This window comes from Sturnira hondurensis, unplaced genomic scaffold (genome assembly GCF_014824575.4).
Source record: "Sturnira hondurensis isolate 20B ecotype Veracruz unplaced genomic scaffold, ASM1482457v3 Scaffold0022908, whole genome shotgun sequence".
NCBI lineage: Eukaryota > Metazoa > Chordata > Mammalia > Chiroptera > Phyllostomidae > Sturnira > Sturnira hondurensis.
Window position 1 is genome coordinate 3,673,719 of NW_028095539.1, and position 14,686 is coordinate 3,688,404.

General features: G+C 52.7%; 1 protein-coding gene across 7 annotated transcripts in view; it reads left to right on the forward strand.

Annotated features, from left to right (window-relative positions):
• The window catches only part of GARNL3 (GTPase activating Rap/RanGAP domain like 3), a 117,947-nt gene that overhangs the window by 74,014 nt on the left and 29,247 nt on the right, over positions 1-14,686 (forward strand). For all 7 annotated transcript variants that reach the window (XM_037036524.1, XM_037036525.1, XM_037036526.1 and 4 more), the window contains 7 exons: positions 532-596; positions 2,912-2,975; positions 4,867-4,893; positions 7,180-7,255; positions 7,930-8,028; positions 10,022-10,125; positions 12,841-12,949. In XM_037036524.1, coding sequence (XP_036892419.1) covers positions 532-596; positions 2,912-2,975; positions 4,867-4,893; positions 7,180-7,255; positions 7,930-8,028; positions 10,022-10,125; positions 12,841-12,949 — 544 coding nt within the window. The remainder of the gene's footprint in view (positions 1-531; positions 597-2,911; positions 2,976-4,866; positions 4,894-7,179; positions 7,256-7,929; positions 8,029-10,021; positions 10,126-12,840; positions 12,950-14,686) is intronic.

A 14,686-nucleotide genomic window follows, 5' to 3' on the forward strand; every position in this document is an offset into this window, starting at 1 on the left:
AGAGGAGGAGACAGACTTCCAAAAAGTAAACGCAGACACAGGTAGAAGTGCGCCTTACACACACCTGTTCGGAAGCGTCAGGTGATTTCTGGTTCAACATATCTGACCTGGAGCTTCACGTTTGGGTCCTGTTGAGCACATGGAGGCTGTTTTCTTCTTATAATCTTTGAGGCCGATCTGACTCCTGGCTCAGAGACACAACCCCCTTCTCATCTGGTCCAAATGACCCGTCTGCTCGGCGCAGCACCTGCCGCCCTGGGGAGCTGTCCATGCCAACGTTGAACAACACCGCCGTGCCGAGATCCGTCACCAATGGGGGGGGGGGGGGGGGGGGGNGGGGGGGGGGGGGGGGGGGAGATGCAGTCAAGCCTGAGCAAGATTTTCCCAACATAGAATGTGTTTATTCATGTGCATGCCCCCTGAAAAAAAATGAGAAAGGCTGGGTGTGGGTTTCTTTGAAATGATGAGGGAAGGCCCTCTCAGAGGTGGAATGGCCAGACTGCACACTGATGGGGTGTTTTGACTTTCCAGGGTACCCAGAAAATATGCCTTCCCTACAGTCCTACCAAAACTCTCTCCGTGAAGTCCATCTTAAGGTGAGTACGAATGAACAGAAAGCCCACACCAGGAGCCCCAGTAAGTGTTTTTTGCAGTGATCATTCTGTTAGCTTTCTGTCCTCTCAAACCTTGGCCGTGTGCTAAGCACTCGACAGGCATTAGCTCATGTTACCTACACAGCCGCCCTATGAGGCAGGTACCATCATTGTCCCCATTCATAGATGAGGAAATGGAGGCTCGGGAGCCAGCCAGGGTCACACCTCGAGGGCATGGTGAGCTGGGGCCTCATCCAGGTCTGGCTGATGTTGAGTGTTGCCCTTCAGCATCTTGGGAAGGCCATAGTCGCCTGCCTCCTTTTTCTTTGAATGCATGCAGGTGCTTTGGTTTTGTAAAAAAAAAAAAAAATCAGGAAATAGTGTTTCCTTTCATTTTCTGCTTTGAAATAGAAATTATATCAGCAAATGCTTCTCAGGGAAGAATGTGCTTATTCTTCACCCAAGAGAGTCAAGTGAGCTGAGCACATGGCTGTTCCACGCCCAGCTGCCTCTCACACACCCACCTTTCCCCCCCCTTCCGGGTTCCTCCCGTGTGGGGTGGCAGTCTCCCCTGTGAATGCCCTCTCTCAGAGCAGGCCTGTCACTTTGTCACCAGCTACTATATCCCAGCACAGGAACAGCAGCTTCTGTTTGTCAGGCGCTGCGCTAAGTACTTGGCAGGCCTTCTCTCAGTGAGTCTTCGAACCAGCTCCGCAGAGCAGGTCCGTTGTTATCCCCACTCCACCCAGGAGGAGGTGGAGGGATTGGCCTTGGTCTCTGCGAACCAGGGAGCTGGGCCTGAAACTCAGGCTCAGGGACTCCAGGGCGTGGCTGTGGACCTGCCGTCCTATCATGGGAAGTGCAAGCTTATCCCAGGCCGACTCACTCTTCCTTCAGCTGCGGACCAGGTGGTGGGAGGGAATGGTGTTTGCCAGTGTTCCCAACTGCAACTCCCAGATGCCAGAGGGTTCCTTAGTGACACACCTGACTCTGGCAGCTAGGATTGTATCTGGCTGGCTAAAGGGCACTGAGTTAAAAAGCAAAAAGTTTTCTATCTCATTGTGAAGCCTGATTTGGTCTCCAAACTACAGCCCGCCTCCTCCGCCCTGGGCCTCTGGTGTTCCCTCCTCAGTCTGAAGCCCAGGCTCGGAAAGCGCTGTGGGGAGGTTAGCCTGTTTGCTGAGCACGGAAGAATGTTGGTGTTTCTAGATGGTAGCTTGCTTTCAAAGGGACGCTTTGAATTATAGTAGCTTAAGATTGTTGTGAATCTTTTTCTTCTTCTTTCCCTAAAAAGAAGTTCCCCCAGCTCCTCTCTTCTTTATATTCAAAGACAAGGGATTTCATGCAGCTACGATCTCAGTTAGTTATCTGAGTAGGGCCCTCGCCTCTCAGCCCACCTCTCACAGCCAGGGCCACCTTCGCCAAGAGATGGAGAATTTCTCACATCTTTCACAGATGTGAAAAATTAAAACTGCTACAGTTTCTGCCAGTTGAAGAAAAGAGTTTATCTTCATTTGTTACAATCATCAACTTGGAAACTTAAGAGGAAATTAAAATATAAATACTATGGTATTGCATAAGCTAAGCCCGAGTTCAAATGTTGACCCTACTACCTAACAGCTTTGTTATCCTGGACGGAGCCTCAATCTCCTGATCTTTAGAATGGGGATAAAATAGTGCTCGCCTCCCACAGACTAAATGAGGGTGCCTGGAGTGAGTAAGTACTAAGACGCGCTGTTATTTTTATCGTTCACTTACAAACATCGGGGCCTGAGAGACCATCCAGTTCCATTTCCCTGGGCTTCCGCTCAGGGATTAGGCTAAAGGAAAGTCCCATTGCTTGTCCTAAGTAGAACAAAGAACAACCTTGTTAAGGACAGACAGTCTTTTGCCCTAAGTGGCAGAGGACTGACCAGCAGAAGAAAGATATATATCATCAGGTCACCTTAATTACATTTCATTTTGTCATTAACTGCTCCGTACACGTCAGTGAATCGCTGTTGTAGGAAATAAGAGTAAGACTGGAGAAGACCAGTGAAGGCTGCCTGGAGCAGACACACCCAGTTCCGCCCTCCCTCCCCGACCTGAGTGTGGTCACATCCTGCAAGTCCAGTCGGGGGCAGGCACGCACTGAAAGCACTGCCCTGTGCTCACGGAGCCACGTGTGGACTCCTCCTCTGTCAGTCGTGTCTCCCATGGGCCAGGCCCCTCCGTAATTTTCCAGGAGATAGCGTTTGGCTTCTGTCAAGACCCGAGACTTGCCCCATGGTCCCGGAGTTTCTACCGCCCTGCGCCTCACTCTGTCTGTTCGATTGCAGTGCCATGGATCTGGACAAATTCGAGAAGGGCCCCAGGGAAATTTTTCATCCTGAGATACAGAAGGTAACGAAACTTTATTCTTCGTAACCTTGTCCATTGGGTCAGTGTTAGATAAGAACCGATGTCATCCGTGACCCTTAGCCACGGGTACAGACCAGCGTCGCCTACGGAGCTTCAAAAACAGTGTCATGCCAGAAGTCGCACTCGAGGTTCTGGGGTGCTGGGTCCGAGGTGCAGGCCAGGAGTCTGTATTCTTCAAACCCTCCATGAGGGATGCTGAGGGTCCTCCCTCCATGAGCCAAAAAGTGTGTGTTCAGAGGGACCTTATCAGCCTAATTATGCGGAATGTGAGGGCATTTTTATCATTAATAAAATACACAGTGTGCTTATTGAGCTCGTAACTCAGGTAGAAGGCTGTGCTGGGTATCACAGAGGACAGAGACTGGCCAGGAAGCCATCCTGTTCCTTGGGACGAGACTGTTAGAACAACGTGCGTTGGGAGAAAAACACCTGAGTCATTCATCTAGGTGATGGCCCCTCAAAAAGATGTCAACAGCACTTTCATCTTGCAGTTGCAATCAATTCAGCTTTGGGACTCTCCCCATGAAGCATAGAAACATGGCCATTTCTAGTAGCATGCCAGCTACGTGACAGGGACGTCAGGACAGGTGACCGGGAGGGGCTGGAGAGGCAGGTTGGGGTTCCATCCGGGGGTCCGGGGCCGGGAGAGTCTCTCAGCAGAGGAGCGCCTCCCCCGCAGCTGCCATCCTGGGAATAACTCAGGCAGCGGGAGGAGTAGATGGGGCAGAGAGCCGTCTTGGCTTGGAAACCTTCAAAGTAGTTAGATTGTGAAACACAGCTATTGGTTCTCAATTTAGCTCACCCCAAACATACAGCATTGTGAATTCCCATAGGTTTTGTCTTGGTTTAGTGGCTAAAATATTATTTGTACCCTGACTCAATGCCAAAAGGAACTGAGGCAAAAGCAGGTGTGTGAGGTTCTACTTTAAGCAAAGGTCAACTCTGCCATGCGGATAAGCATTTTCCACAGCATACTTAAAAACGCCAGTTCCAGTGTGCCTTCTTTCCTTCGTGTGTGTGGGTTATTTTGCCTGGCCCTTTTCTCCTTGGGGACTATGGTGACCCCAGACACCAGGCCCCAGAACCCCCAGAGCCCCCTCTGACACCTCTGCGTGCAACTCGCTGCTGAGGTCACTCATCTCTGCGCAGTCCCCTCCCCTGCTCTCTCTCCACAAAGTAACAGGACAAGTAGCAAGACTTGCATGCTGTTCTCACCTGCGTGTTTTGACTTTCTTTTCCTTAGCAAGTAACTGTTCCTGAGCTTTCCCCATCCTGTGTGTGTGTGTGTGTGTGTGTGTGTGTACACGCGAGTGTGCAATGCACCAGCAGTGGTTTCACGCCAGTCGTCAGGTCTCTGTGGACTTCTCTTAGGAAGCCGTGGGCCACAGGCTTTGGGTTTAGGTGAAAGAGTCCTTGCAAATCCCTGGCTCCAAAAAGTGAACAGAAAATAAGCCGATTGCATTGAAAAGAAGGCATCTTTCTGCCAAGCGGGAAAGTGGCAGGTGCTATTTTGAAATGTTATTTATCTGTTTCTGGCCGCTACATTCTATGAATGTCTTTCTTGACCAGAATCCTCCCAGAAGCAGCGTGTGATAAGTCAGCTCTAAATGGCTAGAGAAACCCTGTGTCTGTGTCTGGTCCTGCTGCTGGGCACCCTCTTTGTCTCCGGGTCATCGTGGTCTAATAGGACGTTCTGAAATGACCAGGCATTTTACAAAAAGCTGTAGAGCTGTATTTGAATTTTAAAAGCACTTCTGAGAGGGTGGGGGGAGCGGTGCAAGCGCCAGTAGATTACAGCGTGGCTTTCATAGAGAGTCAGAATAAAATGATCCCTGTTAAGCATGGCCGTGACTTTTCAAACTTTGTTTGACAGGACCTGCTGGTTCTGGAAGAACAGGAGGTGAGTAACGTGATGCACTCTCTGTCCCTCTGCACCCTGCCTCCGTTTTTATGAACAAGCTTCCCCCCTTCCTCTCAGCCAGACCACTCTACCCCCACCCCACACAGACCCACACAGAGGGGTCTGTTTATGGACGTGGTTTGCCAAGGTGTGGTTCAGAATTTCTGTGCAGCTGGCTGCCGCGATATAAAAACAATCAAGCTACTTAAATCTGCTTGGAAATGGTCCTATTTTAACCTCACAATCACTGTGGGTAATAGGTTTCAATTTTCATTAAAAATAGGGTGTGTGTACTTCCTACACACTTGGTTTACAGAAGGCCACATTTATCTGTGCGTGTCCAGTCCCCGTTGCCCCACTTAAAAAATGTATGAGGTTTTCTAAGTACATAGCAAGCAGGGAAATAACTGCAATACTGTACATAGGCATTTGGAGTGCATTACTTATCATTTGTGCATACCAGCCAGACCCCTCAGTAAAGGAAGGTATCACTCGTCCAGTTCTCAGGCCAACCTTGGACAATCCAACCCCTCTCTCCCTCACACCCTGTGTCTAATCCATCAGCACGTCCTACTGACACTGCTTCAAAACACATCCCTAAGTCAAGCTTTTCTCAGCGCGCCCCCTACGGCCACGCAAGTTCGTGCCCCTGGACAACACTGCCGTCCTCTCCGGCCTGGACTCTGCAATGTCTCCCTGTTCCCACTCTCACCTCTGTTCTAGTCTTCATACTGTGTCCCAGTGGTCCTTTTAAAATATGTGAGATCAAGCCATCCCTGCACTCACAACTCCAGGGGTTTTCCGGCCCACTCAAAGGCAAGCCCGGCAGCCTCATCGTGGCCTGCCCGAGCCCGTGTGGCCGGGCCACACCCTTACTGGGTTAGGCTCCTGATCAGAGAGGCCTCCCAGATCGCCCTAACGCTTTATTCCGGGAGGTCAGGGAAGGCCTCTCTGGAAATGGACCTTTGAGCTGAGCCCCGCATGATGGGAAAGCGCAAGCAGACAGGGAGCTGAGGAGGAGCTCCAGAGGCAGACTGCCCTCGTCCCTGCTCTACATGGAGAATCACAGATATGAACTACTATGGCCCGGCCAGTGTGTCTCCGTGGATTGGGCATTGCACCGTAGACCAAAAGGTTGCCAGTTCAATTCCCAGTCAGGGCACATGCCTGGGTTGCAGATTCGGTTCCTGGTCAGGGCACGTAGAAGAGGCAACCAATCAATGTTTCTCTCCTTCTTTTCTGCTGCCCTTTCCCTATCTCTAAAGTCAATAAGCATGCCCTCAAGTGAGGATTTAAAAAAAATCTATGCCTCTGTCCCTCACTTGAGCTGGGAACAGAAAAATGCCAGAGACCCTTGCTTCTCAGAGCCGTGGGGCCGCGGGACCCAGCGGTCCCGCAACCTGGCCGTTCTGCCTTCACCTCCTGCCCCCGCCCCCGGCCAGTGTTTTAAACACCCCTGTCCCTTGCCTGCCCCTTAGCTGACCATGGAGAATTCCCCCAGCTAGGGGTGGGTCTAACAGCCTGGTCAAGGTTGGTTTTCTTCCAAACTCACATTTTACTTTCTTATGAAATAGTTGAAGAAAGTTTTTAAAAGTACTGAGAATAATATAATGAAGACCTGTAAACCCACGACTTGGCTTAAGAAAAAGCTATTAAGAATACACAGGGCTCTCCGATCCCATTTCAGCATCTTCTATAGAAGCTGTTACCTTACATTGGGCATCATCGTTCCTGCAGGAGCCAGTTTTAACCCAGTGGTGAAAGTGGAGCATCGTGAATATTTGTACCAGCTACTTCTCGATTGCCTCCCCGCCCCACATCTGTTCTGTCACTGCTTGAGGTTAAGCGTCTTGAGCAATTGGAGGAAGTGAGCTTTTCAAATAAATCACCTGCAGTTCCCATTTCTATTTCTAAAAGAGTCCACAGGTTTCAGCCTAAGATTGCTGTGTGGAGTTTTTGAGTCTGCGCCACTGCTGATGGGGCGATGATCGGAGATGGTGCCAGTCCTGTGGGTCCTGTGGGCTGTTCACCTTGAGCTCTGTTGGGCCTCGGAGTGGACCTGGCACCCTGCAGATGCCATTGGCAATGATATTCCAAACGACTTAGCTCACATGAACGCATAGTGTTTCATCCATGGCCGTAAAAATGTGCGAAAACGGAGGAATGATTGTCCTTCGTGTGGGTCAGAATTGCCATTTCCCTAAATAACCGCCAGCACGTCCCCTAGCTGTGTGTGTGCTCTGATGACTGAATTAAAGTCACCACCTTTTCTTGTCCTGTTGTAAGGGCTCTGTGAATTTCAAGTTCGGGGTTCTTTATGCCAAAGACGGGCAGCTCACCGACGATGAGATGTTCAGCAATGGTGAGTGTCTCCCCCGCTTTCTGCTAACGGACACCCTCTTCTGCCGCATCGCAGTTTCCACGGTCCAAGCTGAACTTGCCAGTTGAGTTGCAGTCTCTAATACAAAGTAGCAGCCAGCAGTTTTATGGGCTTGTGGGGTAAATTTTGTAGGGCAGATATCGCCCAGTGTCGTTCATTTCATAAATATCAGTCACGTAACCGTACCAGGCCCTGGTCCCAGAGAGTCAGTCTCACTGGAAAATTACACAGGATTTGAAGAAGCCGGTTCTACATGGTCTCAGGAGCAGAGGAAGGATTTTCTCCCTGATTTTCAGGGTTGGGAGAATTACAAAATGACAAAATGGTGTCCTTGTCCTCTTATTTGCACTTTTCATGTTCAATACTTGTATATTATTTGTGGAAATGGTAATAACGTTTTCATCTTGAAATACAAAACACCTGCGACCCCAGCCTGGCAGCGGGGGAGGTTGGGTGGTCTGACTCTGCGGTTTCCTGTCAGTGGGTTCCTGGGAATCGTGGGCCCTTCTGTGTGGGATCGTAGAAGGAAGTGCAACTTCTCCATTCTCTTCCCACCGACACACCTGCAGAGCCTGGTCCATTTCCAAGCGATTTCAGTCAGAAAATGAGGACTTGTTGATACCTTACCGTCTTCACACTTTTACCTCTTCCTACAGAAACCGGAAGTGATGCTTTTCAAAAGTTTTTAAACCTCCTGGGTGACACAGTCACTCTAAAGGGCTGGACAGGCTACCGCGGCGGTCTGGACACCAAAAGTAAGCTTGCCTCTGGATGTGTTGTTGTTGTAATTTGCATAACTTTTGTCATCAGCTTCATCTGTGTTTGCATTTATGCCCATGCTGAGGGGAGGAGGTCAAGAGGGGGTGAGAGCTTCATACCTAGGCTGGTGTGGGGGTCACTGCTCATGTTTGGTGGCTCCATTGAGCTCTGCTCCACTAAGCAGCCCTCATGGCCCCGAGGTGTGGCAGTCACCATCTGCCCATCAGTTCTTACCCTTGACCTTGGGCCAGGACCGTGCGAGGCTCTAGGGGCAGACAGAGCAGTGGGTGAACCAGCAGGGTGCCTGCCTTTCTAGGAGCTTGTAGTCCAGCGGACAGCGCGGACACTGAGCAGACAAGTATCGGATGGTTTAGTCCTACGAACTTGGGGGGACTCAGAAGGAAGAGCAGAGAGCCACCGGGGCATTCGACCAGTCATTAGACAGAGGGGGCTCCCCCCCGGGGAATGACGAGTGGGGATGGCTTGAAAGTCTAGAGGGGAGCAGAGAATTCCGTGCAGAGAACGTTTGCGCAGTTCCTGAGGCAGGAAAGAGCAGGATATGTTCTAGAAACCAGGAGGATATCTGTCCGGCCAAGAGAGAGGAGGAGCTAGGAAAAGGGAGGGTGATCTCACGGGGACTTGAGATCACATTAACAATTCTGGATTGTATTCTAAATGCTATCAGCATCACAAAAGCATTTTAAGTTGGGGGTGGTGGGTCAGAATGAGCCTTTGAGCAGAACACACTGGCTGCTGTGTGAAGAGCAGGGGTGGGGGGGATGTGGGGAGGGGGCAGGGTGTCAGGAAGAGCTCACGTTGCCAGGGGTGGGGAGTGGACAGTTCAAGAGCAGGTTTAAAGGTCGAGAACCGGCATGTTCTACCCATGGCTGATGGAACATGGGGACAAAGAGGAGAAAGGGCAGTGGGGTGGGTCAGGGCTCCAGCAGCGATACCAGGAGTATCTGAGGGGAAGCCCTGTGGGGGTGGGGGTGGGTAAAGGGGTGAAGGTAAACAAGACCACACATTTAGATTTGGAATCACTTAGGCTGTCTTCCAGTTGCACGGCTTTCCTAGTTTCATCCGCTCTCATCAGTCAGTCCTTGAAGTAAGCCAGGCAGGTGACGCAGAGCTCGTTTGGCCTGGATTCGACAGGCCTCAAATCCAGGTCCCCTCACCCCCGGGAGCCTCAGCCCCCCAGCCCACGCTGGTGTCATTTCAGAATAGGGAAGGTCAGGGAGGGTGCGAGGCCTGCGCTGCACGTGAGCGACTGAACTGACAGCTGGGGGGGTGAAGTCTCTGGCCCCAGGCGTCAGGCCCGCCTTCACCCCACAAGCCTTGCAGGCCATGGGGAGTCCGGGAACGCCCGCCACTCGTCTCCCCAGTGCCAGCCCTCAGCCCCTTCTGGTCACGGCCACGGCTGCCATCCAGCTGGTCCTTGCTGTGGCCAGGCACTCTGCTAAGCACTTCACGGGCAGGATCTGGTCGACATCCCCAGGAGCTTTGTACTATTTTTATCCCCATTTTCAAAGGAGGAAACGGGTTCAGAGAAAAGCAAGGTGGACTTGTGGAAAGGGACGTAGTTCACGAGAACTTGAACCCAGGGCTGGCCAGTTCTAGGCAGCTCCGCCAGCACTACAGCCCTCTTGTTCTCGGGCATGACCACTGTCTGCCGTCAGCCTGTGTTAATGTTGCCCCGGACACCAGCAGTAAGTGGAAGGCAAGGACACGCAGCACACTGGCCTTTTTAAACCAGACTCCTTAGGGGGTCCACCCTCTGAGGGGCGGGGCAGGCCTCAAACAGCACACGAGCTGAGACTGAGCACAGGCCCTCCGCGTGGGCAGGACCCTGGCCGTTGCTTCCCCACAGGGGGATGATGATCTCTGGGGCTATACCGATTGTGTGCTGTGTCCCCGTTGTCTGCACAGAGACCCCCTCCTTCTGGTCCCAGAATGCTCTGTGCCCACTCAGTGTGTGCTTCTGTTTTGCAGACGATACCACAGGGATCCATTCGGTTTATACTGTATACCAAGGGCACGAGATCATGTTTCACGTCTCCACCATGTTGCCGTATTCCAAAGAGAACAAACAGCAGGTACGTGCGAACACAGGCAGCCTGGGGACGCAGGCCTCCAACCCATGGCCCGAGTGTGCGGAAAGCACCCTTACAGTTTCACAGGGTGAGAGCCTGTAGGCGACCGCAGGTGAGCCCAAGGTCAGGCTCCAGTTTAGGGATGCTGTTGACCGTCTCTCCACCTGAACTTGCAACAAGCCCGAGGGAGAGCTGTCCTCTCTGGCACCACCCCCGGAAGGGGATGAAGGGTCAGAGGTAACGGTGCACATGTGTGTCTGTGTGTGAGTGTGTGTGTTTGCACATGTGTGTGTTTGCACATGTGTGTGCAAGGTTTTATGGACTCCTGAGAGACTGCTGTGCATACCATGGCCTCTTCTCTGTGCCTTCTCTCCGTGGGACCTGTGTCTGGTCTGGGACATAGAGTAGGTGGGTCCAGAGTGTTTCCCGGATTCGTACAGGAGGCTGGCGCTGTCTGCTTGGGCCGGGCCATGCTGGGGAAAGCACGCTGAGATACCCCTCCCTCACCCCGGGACCGGCCTTTTCCAGGAGAAAAGAATTCCAGTGTGCAAAGACACATGCTGCTGCATTTGAAGAATGGGGTCGGGGAGGAGCTAATTTAACTTTTCATCAGAATCGTGTCTGTTTTTTACACATTAAAGGCACCCATGTGAATAAATATCCCAATCGTGAACGCACAGCAAAGATCTGTGAGAAATATAGAGAGTGCGATGGGGGAGCACTTGTGGTTTTTATTTTAATAAGACTTCAGCAGGGGGCAGACACACAGCAGATCAGGGGGCTGACATGTGGCGTAGCAGTCGCGGGCACCAAGGTGCTCTGGGGATGTGGCGGGGAGGGGCGGGAAGAGTGAGTTCTGTGGGGTGGTTGGGGCGGGGAAGAGGAGCTGGCGCATGGCCTTGCAGTCAGAGCAGACCCACCGGAGCCGTTTAGCCCATTCTGGCCCGAGGAGGCTAAGTCTGGGAAGGGACAGGAGAGGCGGGAAGAGCCTGGGCCCAGGAAGACGGCCTCAGTGGCCAAGAGTCACTACCCACAAGGCCTCCCCCTTTGCGTGTCTGAGGGGCCTGCACGCTGCTGCTGGGCTGCACCTCTCAGGGGCTGAGGCTCTTGGCATCTCAGGGTCATGGGCAGAAGAGAGACCATGCTGTCCTCCCAAATCACCCTAAGTCGCATTGACCTCCTGCATCTCAGTAGTGATGTCTCAAACTGCCATTGAAATGTATTACAGTCCTGCTCCTCACCCAGCCCCCACCTTTTCAGCCCTGTTTCTTCACTGACCTTGCCCACCGAGACCGGTGACAGAAGGGCCTGAGCAGAGAGGCAGGAAGGCTGGATGAGCCGGCACATCCAAGATGAGCCTTGTGAGGGGGCTGTCAGTATGTTAGGGCAAAACGGCACTCACCAGGGGCACCGGAATATTCCTGAGTGGACCCTGCTGTCTTCAGCATCCCACCGGGCTCCTGGGCAGGGCCTGGGTCCTCCACTCAGGATCCGTAGATCTGAAGAAAATCAAAACTGTGCATTTGCCACTATTGCCAGGAAGATGCTGCAGGTGGGAAGAGAGGAAAGGAAGGCGGATGATAGCGCGTCTCATCCTGGGAGGGCAGAGGACTGCGAGCTTCCCTCTGCGCCTCTCGAGGACCCCTGGGGGCCCAGGTAACAGGCAGAAAGTCAGAGACTGGCCTGGCCCATAAAGTCTCGGTGGCTCTTTGACATCTAGAATACCGACAGAGCAGTCTGAGCCCCATCCCAAATCTGATGCAAAGAAACAAAGTTTCACAAAGATTTTGCAGGTCCTGGTATTGCAGTCCCCTCCCTCTGTGCCCATGCCAAACCGCAGCGGGGGCACGGGAGGAGCATAGGTGTTGCCTCTCTGGGCCTCACCTTCTCCCTAACGCCCCGTGGTGTCCCGCCCACTGACTCCCTCTGGTCTCCCGGACCCCAGCTCTGCTGGGAACTGGCTCTGGGTCGTGGGTGCATTTCATGCATTGCCACGCCCCGGGCTCAGTTCTCGACCCTCTTCTCTTCCCTGTGCCCATTCACTCCTTGGCTGTGAATAGCTCTTCCATGCAGTGACACCCCAAATTACACCTCCAGCCAGACCTTTCTTCAATACCCAGGCCCAGTGGGCCGGATCCACGCTCTGGTAAATTCTTCCCAGAACACAGCCACGCCCACTCGCCTGTGGCCCTGGCGTCTTCTGAACCCCAACAGCAGAGCTGCAACAGCTGGTTGCGGAAACGATGCATCTACAAAACTGAAAATGTTTACTATGTGGCCCTTTATGGAAAACACTTGCTCACCACGCACCTAGGAGGTCATTTTGGAAAGGACAGCTGGGGTCAGATGGGTAGGGCACCAGGTCTACGCTGCAGACTCAGGCATTTCTAAAAATACACTCTGGGGAATTCTGATGTAAGGCCTCTTGTTTGGGGGCCTGGAGTGCCAGGCTGAGGAGGCGGCGGGAGAAGATGAGCATGGTCAGAAAAGTGCAGTGGGAGGGAGGGGCTTGTGCAGAAGACAGACAGGAGGGGATCAGGCAGGGAGGGGTCACGGCAGAGCCCGAGACGGCTGGTAAGATGCGGGAGGCAAGAGGTCAAAGACGCCTGACTTCTGGGCTCTGGTCTTCGTGGCTGCTCGTCCTGTGTTAGTTTTGTGACTCTGTGTTGCGTTCAAGCGACCTTCTCAGTGACCTACCTTATCTGTGCTCACCTCTAGGTGGAAAGGAAGCGCCACATCGGGAACGACATCGTCACCATTGTGTTCCAAGAAGGGGAGGAGCCCTCTCCTGCCTTCAAGCCTTCCATGATCCGCTCCCATTTCACTCGTATCCTGGGCCTTGGTGACAGCTCCGCGCAGTTGGCCGCCAGGCAACCCCGCTGGCCCGGCACGCCCCGCCCATCAGTGCCATAACAGACTCGTGCGTTGTCATTGCCCGGTGTAGCCAGATCTCAGACACACCTTTTGGGGCTTCCTGGTCATCACTGTTGCCTCTTCTCTCTCCAGCCAGTGGGGTCATAGATGGATTGACTCCCAGACAGTGCTTGACTCCTGCAACCTGTTCCTTTTCCCCAGGTAGTCTGTGAAGGCAGGGAGACGTCCTGCCATCCATCAGTGAGGAATCCATTAGAAGAATTCTAGTTGAGTCCTCTGAGAAACTTGCAAGGGAAGAAAGATAAAATACCAAAATAGTGTTTCTTTGTTGATTCTAAGCCTCAGTAACAGCCGCAGCATCGTCAGCTCTCACACTTTGAGAACTGATAGAATTGGTCATATTTTCACTTGCTTCTCCTCTGCATCCTCTAATTTCTGTTTAGGGCACACGGCAGCAACGTCCTGCTGAAGTTCCGTGTTACGTCCAAGTTCCACCAGCCAGGCAGGCGTGGGGCATGAGCTGGCCGGGCTGGCTCACACCCAGTGTGGCCCTGTCACTCTGGGCTGCGGACCCCGACAGGGAGACCCAAGGCCGTGCCTCTGCAGGTGTGCATAGTTAGAAAAAGGCCACTGATAGGCATTGTCAGGAGACTCCAGTAAGAATGGTGGGAGACAGGAACCTTAAGACTCATTGCATCCCGAAGTAGGTTGCTCTACAGATGCAGGCTTGTTCGTTGTCACCTAACAATGTAAGCGTGGGAGTTTTTTAAAGTTTAAAATTGCCAAACTTCTTCCTCGAGGGCAAGGAAGGAAAGAGGGCACCCGCACTTCACGGCGAACCGTTTCTGCTCCCAGCCCTGCTTTACTGGGACAGTCGCTCTGTTGGCTGGGATGTGGGGCCACGTTTCCCCGCCTGCGGAGGTCCTGTGGGCAGAGGGTCTCTCCTTGGCCACTGCAGGACGGGAGGGAGGCAGCCCTTTAAGTGACCAGGGGTGCTCGTTCCCTTTAGAGTGTCCCTTAGCGGCACGCTTTAGCTCTGGGGCTTGACGCATGTGTGTCTGGAGAGGGCTCTCCAGAATCTTCAGGGAGTCAGTCTGTGCAGACTCCTTCTACTGCGTCTAGATATGGAGACACTTTGAGGAGCTTACTATGGCTTTTCAGCCTAGTAAGCAAAGCGGGGCTGGGCGGTGGCAGGGAGGAGGAACCGGAGGGAAAAAGGGAAGCTGGTGGGAGGGTTGGTACCGTTTTAGCTCCACGGGTCCGGCACAAGCCACGCAGAGGCTCCCCAGGGGCTGCCGCCAGCTACTTGGGTTTGTTTGGGTTTGTTTAGGCTACCAGATCCAGAGAGAGGGAAGGTGTGTGTACAGTGGGATGTCTGAATTGCTTTCCTCTTCAAAATGTGTAAGATGAAATCTATGACTAATTTCCTGTTGGGATCTCTACATTTCCAAGAGACAGAATTGCTCTTTTCGCTCTGTTGGCTTCTTTGTTGCTTAGTAGCTTTATTTATATTGCTTTGCTGACAGATTTGGAGATTTAGCTCTTCCCCCAAAGGATGAACACGCAGAGGGTGAACCTTTGTCTTCCTGGGCTGTCTCTTTTAAAGAAGTCACCCTGAGGGTAACGGGTGCCTGGCCACAAAGGGCAGGTCCAGGATGAGTCTGCATGGGGGGGTGGGGGGGGCGCGTGT